This window comes from Sinocyclocheilus anshuiensis, unplaced genomic scaffold, assembly GCF_001515605.1.
Source record: "Sinocyclocheilus anshuiensis isolate Anshui unplaced genomic scaffold, SAMN03320099.WGS_v1.1 scaffold2100, whole genome shotgun sequence".
NCBI classification, from domain to species: Eukaryota; Metazoa; Chordata; class Actinopteri; order Cypriniformes; family Cyprinidae; genus Sinocyclocheilus; species Sinocyclocheilus anshuiensis.
The window spans coordinates 30,818-44,655 of NW_015542563.1; the positions used below are offsets into that span (position 1 = coordinate 30,818).

The 13,838-nt window shown below is 35.2% G+C and overlaps 1 protein-coding gene across 1 annotated transcript in view; it reads right to left on the bottom strand.

The window, feature by feature from the left end:
- Positions 1 to 2,275: 2,275 nt before the first annotated feature.
- Positions 2,276 to 13,838, bottom strand: part of dus3l (dihydrouridine synthase 3-like (S. cerevisiae)) — a 15,740-nt gene continuing 4,177 nt past the window's right edge. The window contains exons 5-15 of the mRNA XM_016494074.1: positions 11,869 to 11,952; positions 11,308 to 11,349; positions 11,076 to 11,228; positions 10,042 to 10,158; positions 9,746 to 9,811; positions 8,581 to 8,691; positions 7,423 to 7,519; positions 7,270 to 7,345; positions 7,007 to 7,195; positions 3,673 to 3,801; positions 2,276 to 3,147 (exon numbers count right to left, since the gene is read on the bottom strand). Coding sequence (XP_016349560.1) covers positions 3,075 to 3,147; positions 3,673 to 3,801; positions 7,007 to 7,195; positions 7,270 to 7,345; positions 7,423 to 7,519; positions 8,581 to 8,691; positions 9,746 to 9,811; positions 10,042 to 10,158; positions 11,076 to 11,228; positions 11,308 to 11,349; positions 11,869 to 11,952 — 1,137 coding nt within the window. The 3' untranslated portion in view covers positions 2,276 to 3,074. The remainder of the gene's footprint in view (positions 3,148 to 3,672; positions 3,802 to 7,006; positions 7,196 to 7,269; positions 7,346 to 7,422; positions 7,520 to 8,580; positions 8,692 to 9,745; positions 9,812 to 10,041; positions 10,159 to 11,075; positions 11,229 to 11,307; positions 11,350 to 11,868; positions 11,953 to 13,838) is intronic.

Sequence of the window (13,838 nt, forward strand, 5' to 3'; positions counted from 1 at the left end):
ATTAAAATGCAGTGGTTGCCTCTAATTTTAAATGGAAAGAACACAGACAAAGCCTTAGTTTGTTTATATGAAGAGATTTATTTATTTGTGTTACTTATTTATTTGATTTGGGGCTTGTTTTAAAATTTCAATTTAGGTTTGTTATTTACATTTACATTATATTTCAATTTAGTCATTTAGCAGACGCTTTTGTCCAAAGCGACTTACAAATGAGGACAATAGAAGCAATCAAAACCAACAAAAGAGCAATAATATGCAAGTGCTATAATAGTATATTATTATAGTATTATATTTCAATTTCACAAAGAAATGTGCAGCATTTTCTCCAAGCAATAATAAAAGGACACATTTAATTTATAATTTGTCTTAAATCTCATTTTGTAAAAAAAATAAATCGTGAATCAAATCGAATCATGTGTTGAGTGAATCGTTACATCCCTAGTATATACGGTATATGTGACCTTGGAGTACAAAACCAGTCATAGGTCAATTTTTTGGAATTGAGATTTATACATAATCTGAAAGCTGAATAAATGCGCTTTCCATTGATGTATGGTTTGTTAGGATCGGACAATATTTGGCTGAGATACAACTATTTGAAAATCTGGAATCTGAGGGTGCAAAAAAATCTAAATATTGAGAAAATCATCTTTAAAGTTGTTCAAATTAAGTTCTTAGCAATGCATATTACTAATCAAAAATTAAGTTTTGATATATTTACGGTAGGAAATTTACTAAATATCTTCATGGAACATGATCTTTACTTGATATCCTAATGATTTTTGGCATAAAAGAAAAATTAATAATTTGGACCCAAACAATGTATTGTTGGCTATTGCTACAAATATACCCCAGCGACTTAAGACTGCTTTTGTGCTCCAGGGACACATATAGCAAACACTTCATATCATTATGTAGGAAGTTTAATTCAGCAGGTGGCCTCCAGTTAACTTCTAAATAAACAAATTTTTTTTGCATTTTTAATGCAGTTTTGGTTCCCTTGACAAAAAACTTTATTCCATTGGCTTGAATTATTTCAGAAAATAAGCCCAATGACTAACAGAAGATTAGCATGCATATAGGAAACATGTGATCTCATTATGTTGCATGTGTAATTCAGCATTTGGCATCCAAGTATCTTTCAAATAAAACCTCTATTTTGCAATTTGAACACTGTTTGTTCCCTCAACTAATATGATTTTCCACTGGCTTTTGGATTAGACTCCTTGGGGATTCAAGACAAGTTTTGTCTTTAAAGGTCAAGTGCATTGCATTGTGGGATTCCATGTTGGTACTTCATGCATACGAATAATTCACATACTGTGTCCAGTAAACATATTGCAGTAGTAGTATGAATAGTATGCTTGTATCTCTTCTAAGCACGAGTCAGAAAACGGGATCAACATAATGCAGTTGTTGCACCACTGAGCTCTAAGTGTGTTTGTGTACCACTGACTCTATGCAACAGTAATGTTTGTTTTCATTGAGAGGAGCGTGAGGAGGAAACAGCATCTCGTTCTCCAGTGAATCAGTAAAATCTCCACCGCATCACATCAGACTGACATTATTGAGCTGCTCGTGTGTTGGACTGCATTGAGATATAACGTGTTTGCATTGATTTGTGCCTTACATAAGAGACCAGAGGTCAGAGGTGATGATGCTGACACTAACTCGTAACCTGTCCTGGATGTTCCCGTGCATCTCGATGGCAGTTCACACAGGTTTCTTTGACTTGTAAATGTCATGTGATTGATCAGTGTATGTTAGAAATCACTGCAGAAGACAGAAAATGTCTCTAATGCTTTTACGAGCCTCCAAAAGTATTGGTGGCTGCTGAAGCTTTTACTTGAATATAATGAAATATTCACACTTTGCTTGCAAAAAAAAAAACACGTCTCATCAGAAAATACTTTCAAAAGTAATTATTTTGTGGCCTGCAGGAACAGGATGTGATGTCATGCTTATTTGATTAAACTATAAATGATGAGGAATAACAAATGCTGTGCTCTCACACAGTAGGAAATGCTGAAGGTTTTATTCTTCTAAACTTTTGATGCGAAACAACCTAAACGAAACTCCATGATTGATTTTTAGATCATTTACTATGGAAGACAATTTGGACTTGTTGATATCTAGCCATTCAGACTTTTTTCCTTTCATTTTCTGAGTTTATATCTCACACGTGTATTTTTGTTTCTGCCTCAGATTAAAAAATAAAAATTGCCATTTTTTTATTGCACAATTCTGACTTTTTCTCTGAATTGTGAGACAAAAATACAAGTTCCTTTTTTTATTTTGTGGCAGAAACAGACTTCCATACATTTACAAAAATCTTTTCACTGCCTAAAATCAGAGGTCAACAAGAGGTCAATTTCACATTTGTATGCCAGCAGTCCTGCATTTGTGTGTGTGTGTGTGTGAGAATGGAACAGTGACAAACCCCGCCTCCTCTGACAGTAGCTCCGCCCACCTGTTCAACGGCGGCTGTGATTGGTGCAGCCTGAGGGTTTGTATCACAGAACATTTCGCATTTGTTTAATAAAAGCAGTACATTCTGTGAGGTGACTGAATTTGTGTGATTGTTATTGTGTAATCTGAATGAAAAAACTGATCATTAATAATAAACACTGGCACAGTTAAAACGCTCTCATTGTGTACTTATATGATGCTAATGTACAAAATGCTATGTCAATGTGTGTTTTTCAGTAGAGCACATGATCTCTTCAGATTCAACGGGTGATTAAATGTTAGCTGCAGTCATTAGTGAGTATCTGACTTTATTCTCTTTCATAACATCATCAGTAAAGACGTGCAGTAATTTCTACTGCGAGCACAGACAGAAGCAAACAGGTATAATTCAGCGTCGTCTATGTGAAGACCATGAGTTAGTTTTATTCTGTTGATCAGTTCTGCATCACACACACTTTAATGCATTTAAAACAAACTCAACCTGAATATAAACAACTTACACTTAATAAATCATGAAATCCTCAAACTAGATATCAATAAAATTTAAAGAAAAGTTTGATTAGCACTTCTGTTCAATAACCATTGACTTTCACTGCAGTTGACGGTCATTTATAAGCGTTCGCTTTGTGTTTGGGCAGAAAACTGAAGTTTTTAGGTACGGGACCCAACAGCATCTCACTGCAGAGGAAACAAGAGAAAATAACAATTTATAAATATGTGACCCTGGAGCACAAAAGCAGTCTTAAGTCGCTGGGGTATATTTGTAGCAATAGCCAACAATACATTGTATGGGTCAAAATTATAGATTTTTCTTTAATGCCAAAAATCATTAGGATATTAAGTAAAGATCATGTTCCATGAAGATATTTAGTAAATTTCCTACCGTAAATATATCAAAACTTACTTTTCCACGACATTCTAATTTATTGAGATGCACCTGTAGACATTAGTGAATAATAAAGGATTAAATTTGATTTCTGAAACAAAACACATAAGCAAAAGCATAATATGAAACAAAAAATACATAGACGTGTATTAATAAATTTAACAACATTAGACTGTAACTGAAAATGAGTCGGCCAGAGCTAATGTAAAAGCTACTAACTGGATCTGTCTGCTCAATGTTTTAAGCAACAGATCTGGATCTTTTTATTGCACGCCTTAAATGTTCTGCTTTCGGTCATAAAGACATTGTAAACTGACCTGATTTGGATCCAGTCGTCCACGTGTTGGCTTGCCATCAGAGACTCCATGTAATCTCGTCCCATGTAGAACGGAGGACGCTCGTTGATCTTCTGCGGGACGCGCTCCAACAAACCCACCGGAATATACCTGAACATAATGCACAAATTACACAATTATAAAGAGTTTCTCAGCCTGTGAAAGAAATATCAAATATACTGATAACACTTTACAGTAAGATCCCATTAGTTAACAATGAGCAATATATGTTAGTGTTTATTAATTATTGTTAATGTTAGTTAATCTATAGCTATATAACAGACACAACAGGGTTCCCACTCTTTTTCAGTGATCCTTTTCCAGGACATTTTTATTTAATTACGGCGGGAATAAAAGACAAGGATCATGCCCTAAAATAACATTCCTCTCTTCAGAAGTCTTTAAAAACATTCAGTTTATGGCCGGGATTTAACTATAAAATCAGATCTTTAATACGAGCTCTTAATTATACATTACAACAAATGATTTTCAGAACCAATTTCAGTTCCATAGCAACAAAAAAAAAGAAAGCGTTTAACTATTTGAAAAATAAAAATGAATTAAGTAATGCTAATAATAGTATTAAAGAAAATATGTTAAAATACTGGCGCGTATCCTTCAAATTAGGGATGCACGATATTGGATTTTTGCCGATATTTTTCAACTAATTTTGGCCGATAGCCGATACCGATATATTTATTTTGTTTGGAAACAACACCAAGTCTCTCCTGTGCAGAAATCATAAGCAAATAATTTTTCATTTTGGTTAGTTTTTAAAAAGAACTTATTTGTTAGAATTAAATAAATAATAATGAAGTTCTTTTATAATGACAGTACATTGAAGATTTGAAAATAACTATAAATAAACTATATTCAATCGCTGCATTTTTTTGTATTTTTTCCAGAAAGATGCAGTTGTAACCTTAACATTTTATTTTAAGATTTAACATTTTTTAATGGTCTGAAGCAAAAGAGTTGTAAAAATTCTGAAAATCTTTTAGAGCTCATAATTTGTTTAAAAAATATAACATATTACACATTAATGAATAAATCAGTATATATAAAATTATTTAAGTGTCATGTTTGTGATTTTTTTTTTTGTTCATGTAAGCTATAGCTTCTGACCTTTAAATCAAAACATACTCATGATTTTATGACATCAACTACTGCTTTATTTAATCAGAAACAGTCTAAATATTATTTGTGTATTTTGCTTTCATTTTATTAGAAGTAGGCCAACAGCGCCCCCTACAGAATTAAAACTACTTACTGAATGGGCTTTAGGACCCGGGGGAGGCTGCCGCTGCGCGTGCTATTACGGTTTACTCTATCTCACACCGAACACATTCTGTACTGCATTCTCAGATTAAATGCAGCAATCCAAAACAGTGAATCTAATCATCACAGACAAAACTTCGCTTCAAGAATGAGCCACACTGATCTACACATGATCTAATCGCTAGCACACCCTGAGCACATGCGAGTTAGCGTATTCCTCTTATCGGCAAGACATATCGGCATAATTTTTCATATCGGGCCGATGCCGATATTTACATTTAAAGCTATTATCGGCTGATTCCGATATTGGTCCGATAATATCATGCATCCCTAAATATAATTCATATATATATAAACGGGTCAAGTGAAAAATGAGTGGATTCTGACTTGAACACCTCTGATTGGCCACTGCATATCACTGTTCACAGAAAGCGATATAAATCTGCACAGAAGCGTTTAAAAGCAGCGCCGATCACCGAGTACTGATGTACTTTTTTTACAATTTCAGTATCAACTTGGTACAGAAGTACTAATAGCCTACTTGTGACAATAATCTAAATTATTAGTTAACAAGTTACTGAACTACTGTTAACAAAGCTGCTTTCCAGTTTACTACACACATTCATCACAAGACTAACCAGCGTCATTCAAAACACTTCTCTTAAAGTTCACCACTGGATAGAGCGATGGCAAACACAACAATGTTCACACTGTCAAGAGTCAGTAGTGATGTAGCAATCTTCATTTTTCATGGCCGATTCCATTGTTTTACATGCAAATGAACCGATTCCAATACCAATTAGTTAATATTAATTTAATTTTTTTAAAAGCGAGAGAAGACGGAATGAAAATTTGAGTGCATAAGATGTTTTGTGCTCTTTTACAGGCCAAACTCTCTATGATGAGGCAACCACTGCATTTTAATCACGATCCAAACAAAGATGATGCATACATGAGCAGTTTCTGATTTAAATTAGATGTAACTTCAAAATCTGAAGCAAAAACAGAATGGTCTGACTATATCTTAACGAAAGTATTAGGGATGCACAGATACCACACTTTTCAAAATGAAGCCGATACTGATGCTTTTATTTTTGGTACTAGCCGATACAGAGTACCGATACCTGTATTTTCATGCCATTTGTAATTTTTTAAAATACTGGGTACAGTATGTTAGTTGGCTTGGTTGATTTAGCAAACAGATATTTCCTTTCCATTTTCACACTTAATTATGCCCATTAAAATATACTGTACAAGCTTTTTTTACTTTCACTGTTCATTTTATTGCTCCACGTAATGCTTTACAAATATTTTTCATTGTTAGATCATGTTACGTAGTTCAAAATTCAAAAACGAATGTAGTCAAAATTGTGAGAAAAAAGTCAGAACGGTGAGAAAGAAATTCAGAATTGTGAGATTTAAAAAAAAAAATGTTAGAAAAACGTTAGAATTGCGAGATATAAACTCGAAATTCTGAGATGAAAAATCGGAATTTTGATATATAAATTTAAAAGCGCGAGAAAAAGAGTCAAATCTACGGGAAAAAAGTCTGAATAGAGCTGAGGAACTGTGACGTCCGAATCCGGAAGAGTAATTCGCCGCGGGTTCCTTAGAGATTTTCCTATGCGGTTTTATAATGGGGTTTTCCAATTAATGAGTAAAATAACGCCTGTGGTAAACATAACTTGACCATACTTTTACATTTTGTTCTACAACGTAAATTACATGCATCCTTACCTAAAACACGACTTTTGAACCAGTTATTCATTTTTGAAAACTATGTTTTTAATAACTAGATAAGAACGTTTGGGCTGTGAGTGTGTGCAGTTCACATTGTAGAACAGAACATCAAAGTATCATCAAGTTATGTTTACCACAGGCTTTTTTAAAAATTCCACATAAACTGAAAAACCCCATTATAAAACCCTATAGGAAAATATCGAAGGGGACGTCATAGTTAAGTTTGAACGTCATGAGGGCGAGTAAATGATCAGAGAATATTCATTTCTGTGTGAACTATCCCTAATAAACTCATCACCTGCACAGGAAGGAGAGCCACTCCAACAGGAAGCTGCGTGTCTTCTCGACGCCCTGCGTGTCGGAGCCCCAGTGCTCGAGGCCGTAGTTGGTGAAGTCGCGCAGGATGTCCAGACGCTCTCCGGAGGAAATGTCCCAGTGTCTGTTCTCCTTGATCTCAGTGAAGAGCCACGGCTTGATCAGCGCACCCCTGCAAACAGGAAGTAATTCATTCAGAGCCGCCACGCATGATGATGATGATGATGATGATGCTGTCAGACTGACCTGGCCACCATGATCCCAGACACTCCAGTCTCTCTGGCCTTCATAGCGTCTTCATACGACAGGATATCTCCGTTACCTGCACGAAACACAGCAGCACTGTCACATGTTTTGCAGTGGAATATCTGCATCTTCTGCCTGCGTCAGTGTATTTACCGAACAGTGGTACGGGAGTGGCCAGTTTTGAGCAGGTGTCGATGTATTCCCAGTCAGCCGACTTCGTGTAACGCTGTTCACGTGATCTGCCGTGCAACTGCAGAAACAAACCGACTCAATGAAGCTTCACGATCAAGGTGAGTAAACGATGACAGAATAGTTTCTGCGGGTCTTAATTCGCGTTTTCACAAATTAAGGCCTTGAAAGGTCTTGAATCAGAACAGAAAGTCTTAAATTCATTGTCATGGTATTAAATGTCGCAAAAAATCAATAGCTTTCTAAATATTTTTACCGTGTTTTCCAGTACAATTCTGAGAGGAAAAAAATCGTAATTGTGAGATAAACTCACAAGTGTAAGAAAAAAGTCAGAACTGCGAGATATAAACGTAGAATTGCAAGAGAAAGTAAGAATTGCGAGAAAAAAAAAAAAGAGAGAATCGCGAGATAAAAAAACGGGAATTGCGAGATTAAAAAAACGGGAATTGCGAGATAAAAAAAGGAATTGCGAGAAAAAAAAAGGGAATTGCGAGAAAAAAAAGGAATTGCGCAACAAACTCGTGAGATATAAAGTCAAAATTGTGAGACGTAAATCAGAATTGTGAGAAAACAATTGGAATTGTGAGATGTAAATATAGAATTGCGAGAAAAAATGGGAATTGCGCAACAAACTCAGAATTGCGAGAAAAATGAGAATTGTGAGATAAAAATGTAGAATTGTGAGAAAAAATAGGAATTGCGCAACAAACTCAGAATTGAGAGATAAAAAAGGAATTGTGAGATATAAATTTAGAATTGCGTTTAAAAAAAAAAAAAGACTTCTTGCGTCCTTCTGCTTGTCAAGTAAATGTATTTTGATTTAAATTTCTAGACATTTGCACTGGAAAACAAGACAGAAATACTGAGTAAAGCATCCGTTTTTGTAGTTCAGTAAAAGTTATTTCAGTATTTTTTTGTAAAATGAACTAAAAAAAGTAACTGACACTTTCAAACTTTGAAATGTTGCTAATAGAAGACATTTACATAATGACGTATTGTGTCCCCTTCAATTTATTCCTTAAATCTTCTTTAAGACCAAGTAAATTTATCTCCATCAAACCTACAGAACCCCGGTGTCACGTTTGTACGAGCTGCTCGTTGACTGGACTGAACTCATCGTACCGTGATGAGCGAGACGCCCCACTTCTTCATCTCTGTGATCAGCTTGTGTGCGATGCTGCAGTTCTGCTGGACTCCGGTACGGATCTTAACCGTGAGAGGAACATCTAGCACCTGCGGATATACGACACGACAGTGCCGTGAGTGACACTTCACACTAGGGCTGGGTAAAAAATATAGATATCTCGATTTTAATCGATTCTCATTTTTACGGAACGATATCGATTCTTAAATCCCAGTAATCGATTAGTCTGTTTTCAGTTAATGGACGGAACATTGAAGCGCACCTCCCATCCAATAAATCGCAATAAGCATTGTGCTTTGGTACTTTTAATATGAAACAAAGTCTCAGATTTCAAATTCTGTCCATTGTATTGCAGAATTCAAACAATAAATACCGTTTTGGCGCTGTTTAATGTGGAGTGATCGCTGTAGCGCCTCAGTGAACTGATCATCTCCTCCGCTTTATTACTAGTTATAGCACAAAATAAACATGACTAAACATCCGAAGGCAAGTTAAAAGAAAGAGTACAACTTTACAATCCGTATCCTGTCTCATGTAATCGCTCAATCAGTGTTTCAGCCGCGCAAAGACGTCAATATAACAGCTTGTAAACAATGTCACGTAACGTCACATATACCTCAGAAAAACATATTCGGTGACCATAAACTCATTAGTCAGATAAAAAAATAAACTGTAGAGAGGGGCATTTTGCTAAATATATGCACCATATAACATATACATTATATTTTTAACTGTTCTTCAATGTTTAATTTATGTTTGAATAAATCTATCAAGTTTTTATGACAGCCACCATTATGTTTATATTTAAAAACACGAATTGAAGTAGAAATATTATGTAATTGTAACTTTATTATTTTAAAAACTTCATCAAGTGTAATTTTAGCAGTTGTATATTAGCTTACAAATCAGTCAATTTTAACCTTCAATATTATGGTAATGTAGTACCAACTGACTCTCATATATATTTTACAGCATTAGTTGAGAGATTTTTTTTCCTTGAGAAAATTTGGCATGTACTGTACCTGATATATATCCAAAATAATCAATATTGAATCGAATCACAAGCTTGTGAATGAGAATCGAATCGTGAAATCCAGCCCTACTTCACACCGACACACGCTTCAACACTGAGAAGTCACTTACAGAGTTCATTCCCTTCACGATCTGTTCAAATTTGCTGGTTCGTGTCATGAGGCCACACCCTCCACCCTGAAGACACAGAAATCAGTCAATCGCTGCTTAAATAGTAATACAAAACTGGTAAAAATGGGCAAAATTGACCACTGATTCGCCAAAAAATTAACACTAAAGAGTGATGTAAAAACACAAAACCTCTACTGTAGCAGAGTAAATAATACAACCCTTTATAGACTTTAAAGCCCTAAAGGAATCTCAAAAAGCAGCTAAATGGCCTCGCAGCCTCGTTTTCTGCAGATCACCTTCTTGTAAACGAGGTCGATGGGGCAGCCAGAGTTTATATCCACAAAATCCACATCGATGTTTTGATTGAGCAGCTCGGCACATCGGGTCATGGTGTCTGGAAAACAGCCTTCCAACTGCAGCGATCATGAGCAAAAAGCATAAACATAAGGTTAATTAATAGTGATAAAGTATCAACCCATGGACACAGTTTGGCGTTATGAGCCTCGAAACTAGTGCTGCACGAGTCATTGAAAGAAAACCGAAATCACAGTGTAATTATCAAACTGCAAAGGCTGCCGTTTAATTAATTCATTGGATTTTAAACCTTCCTGTAATGAGAATAAACAAATAAATAAAATAAATCACATCTGGTTGATTCGCATTGTGGGATGGAAGTCAATAATGCATCAAGGAGTTAAAATAAAATAGAATAGTATGGAATAAAAATAATGGAATAAAATTAATTTGTGATATCACATTGTGGTGTGCTAAAATCAATAATGCATAGAGGAGAAATAAATAAATTAATTAATTTAATTAAATTTGAGATATCACATCTGGTTTATTTGTATCGGGACTGCAAATTAATAAATGCATTGAGGAGTAAATAATATATTAATAAAGTAATTATTTAAAAAAAATATTCATAACAAAATTATAAATTAATTATTCATTTAAAAAATAAAATAAAAAATATTTTTGCTTTATTTTACAGTGAAATACTACAATAGTAATATTACTTTTGCTTTTTAGTAATAATTATAATAATAGTAATAATTATTATTATTTTATATCCATATTGATACAGTATATAATCAGCCCTACAAACAAACACAGCAAAACTGGGACTTCTTTTGCAAATCCCATTTTAAATCACAATTTTTATTAGAAAAATCTATTTTTTTCCTCTTAAAATCTTGCAGCTATAATTTCTTACTCCAGTAGTTCCAGCATGAACTAGCATAGACAACAGAGCTTTTCATCTGAATCCTCATCACAGCAGTCACAACAGAATCGGACCGTCACTTCATCTGATGAATCGTTCTCGTACCTGAACGCCGAACAGATCTTCAGAGGCGTGTCTCTTGAGCAGAGCCCATTCAGACGTCTGACCCTGCAGCAGGTTTGTGCACATGGCCATCTCTCCACACGTGATATCTGCTCCGAACCGCTTGCACACGCGCCGGAACGGCAGATTCCCACACTGCACCACAAACACCGGATGAGCTGCGGAAGCACGCTTCTCACTGACCGTAAATATAAGAGTAACACTGAGAGTTTACCGTAGTGAGAGGAGCCAGATAGAGCTTGTCTCTGAAGTCCACCTGAGAGTTAAGAATCAAAGACAAATGAAGCTTCAGATACATTTCAGAATGAAATACTAGTGATGTGAAAAATGTTGAACAATAATGCATTGAGGAGGAGGGGAAAAAAACTAATTATTAATACATTTGTGATATCACATCCAGTGGATTTGCATTGTGTGATACAAATCAATAATGCACTGATGTGTAAATAAATAAATAAATACAAATTTGTGCTATTATATCTACTGCAAGATGCAAATCAATAATGCATAGAGTAATAATAATAATTAAAAAAAAAATTTGTGACATCACATTACATTGAGGATTAATAAATAAATAAAAACTGAACTTGTAATATCACTTCCGGTTGATTTGCATGAAAATCAATAATGCACTGAGGAGTAAAAAATGAATAAAATAAAAACTACATTTGTGATATCACAAATCAACAGTGCATCGAGGAGTAAAAAAATTAAACTTCAATAAGAAATAAGAAAGTCAATACGAGTAGCTAGCAGTGTGTTATTCCAGACACACCTGTTTCTTTTCACACGGTCGCAGCTTGATGATGTCAGTGTCTGTAATCGGCCCCACCGTCTTCACAGGAGCATCCGCACCGTCCTGCAATACAGACCAGAATCCTACATCCCATAATCGTCAATGCTCTGAGGAAACCTACGAGTCTGTATGTCTAAAAACCCTAAAGAAACTCAGCTTGAGAGGTGAAATGATTATAAATTTCCTTGATCACATCAGCTTGCTTTTATTAGTTGTCTAATAAATCTGGCATTATATATTAAAGCAATAAGTCCCAAGAAGCCGTGGTTTACAGTGAATTTATAACAGCTAAGGGGCATTGTTAGGTATGACGTAAAACTAGATGTGTATAAATATATATCTATATCTATATATATAGATATAGATATATATATATATATATACATAGTTTTGTGGAGTGCCTAAAACCCCTTTAGCTGTTATAAATTCACTGTAAACCACGGCTTCTTGGGGCTTATTGCTTTTATAAAACAGTTATTCCATATACCGTACGTAGTACGGTTTCACAAAATAAAACAGAGCAAATAAAGTGTAATGATATTAATAAAAACAGTATTCTTCCACCAAACAATGTAACAGCTTCGAACGTGGCTCAGCCAATCAGAATCAAGGACCGGAACTATCTGTTTTATAATGTGAATATTGAGATAAACTGCTTAATCAGGGTCTGCACTCAGTTTGTGATATTCCTGCTATACAGTATTTTAGAGTAAACAGTAGGGATGCAACAATACAGTTAGACAACGGTTCAATAAATACCTCCGTTTTTGTTTTTTTTCACCACAGTTTTTGGTTTAGTTCTTTTTTGCTATTTTTAAATGCTATTTAAAAAAAAGTAGTATTATTTTTATGGATTGGCCATTATTTAGTGCTATGAACACATGTAATGTGTGTTTCATTCACACTGGACGCCTGAGGGCGCTCTCGCGCAGAAAATCCACATAAACATTACAGAAGAAATAGAACTCAGGACGCTCCAGGAAATCCCTAATATGGACAAAAACAGCCAGCTATTGCTGTAACTGAATGAAAGAAGCCAGAAACGCTTTGAATGGTGACATTGAAAAAGAACATTAAGATAATAAACACTGTACTGCGACGATGTTTATCTGTGTTCTTAAAACCAGTAGAGTATTTTAAATAGAGCCTGACCGATATGGGTTTTTTGGGGCCGATACCGATATTAATATTAGGGAGTAAAAAAAGGCCGATACCGATATATCGACTGATATTCTTTGTGTATATTATAGTACAGTACCAGTCAAAAGTTTGGACACTTTCCCATTCGTGTGTCCACACATTTGACTGGTACTATATATAGAATACAGTATATACATAAACAGAATATATACTGTATACATAAACACATTTTTTGCAATGATCACTCAAATGTGGTGATCAAACACTTAATGACGTGACAGAGATACGTAATGATGGAGGCAGGGCATTTAACAATTTAACAATAAACTTTATTATCCAAAAGGAGTCTGACATCAGTGCACTGAACAGTAAAGTTGAAGTTTATTCAACTTTAATTCAATTCAATTCCATTCAACTTTATTCCGTTGAAGTCTATTTCACTTCGGAACATTCATTCACAGATTTGCGCTACTGTCTTCACACACAGACGAAACTTACTAGAGAAGTGTGAAGTGTGACATAATATACCTGTAAATAAATATAAATTCACGTCTCGCGCACTTTTAATGCACTTTGAATGCAACGTGTACGTTCCCTTGGAACTGGAATCATGGCGGAATATCATGTGAAGTCCACTCCGCGGGGCACTTACGGTCGAATAAGACCACGCTTGAATGCTGCCTGAACAAGAGACCTCTTACTGAAGTGAAAGTGTTGACTGGTGTCACTATCTCGCGAACGCGCCGGCGGATCTCCACCAAATTCGGGGGATCCCTTCAGCTCGAGGAGCCCTATCGAACGCCACCCCC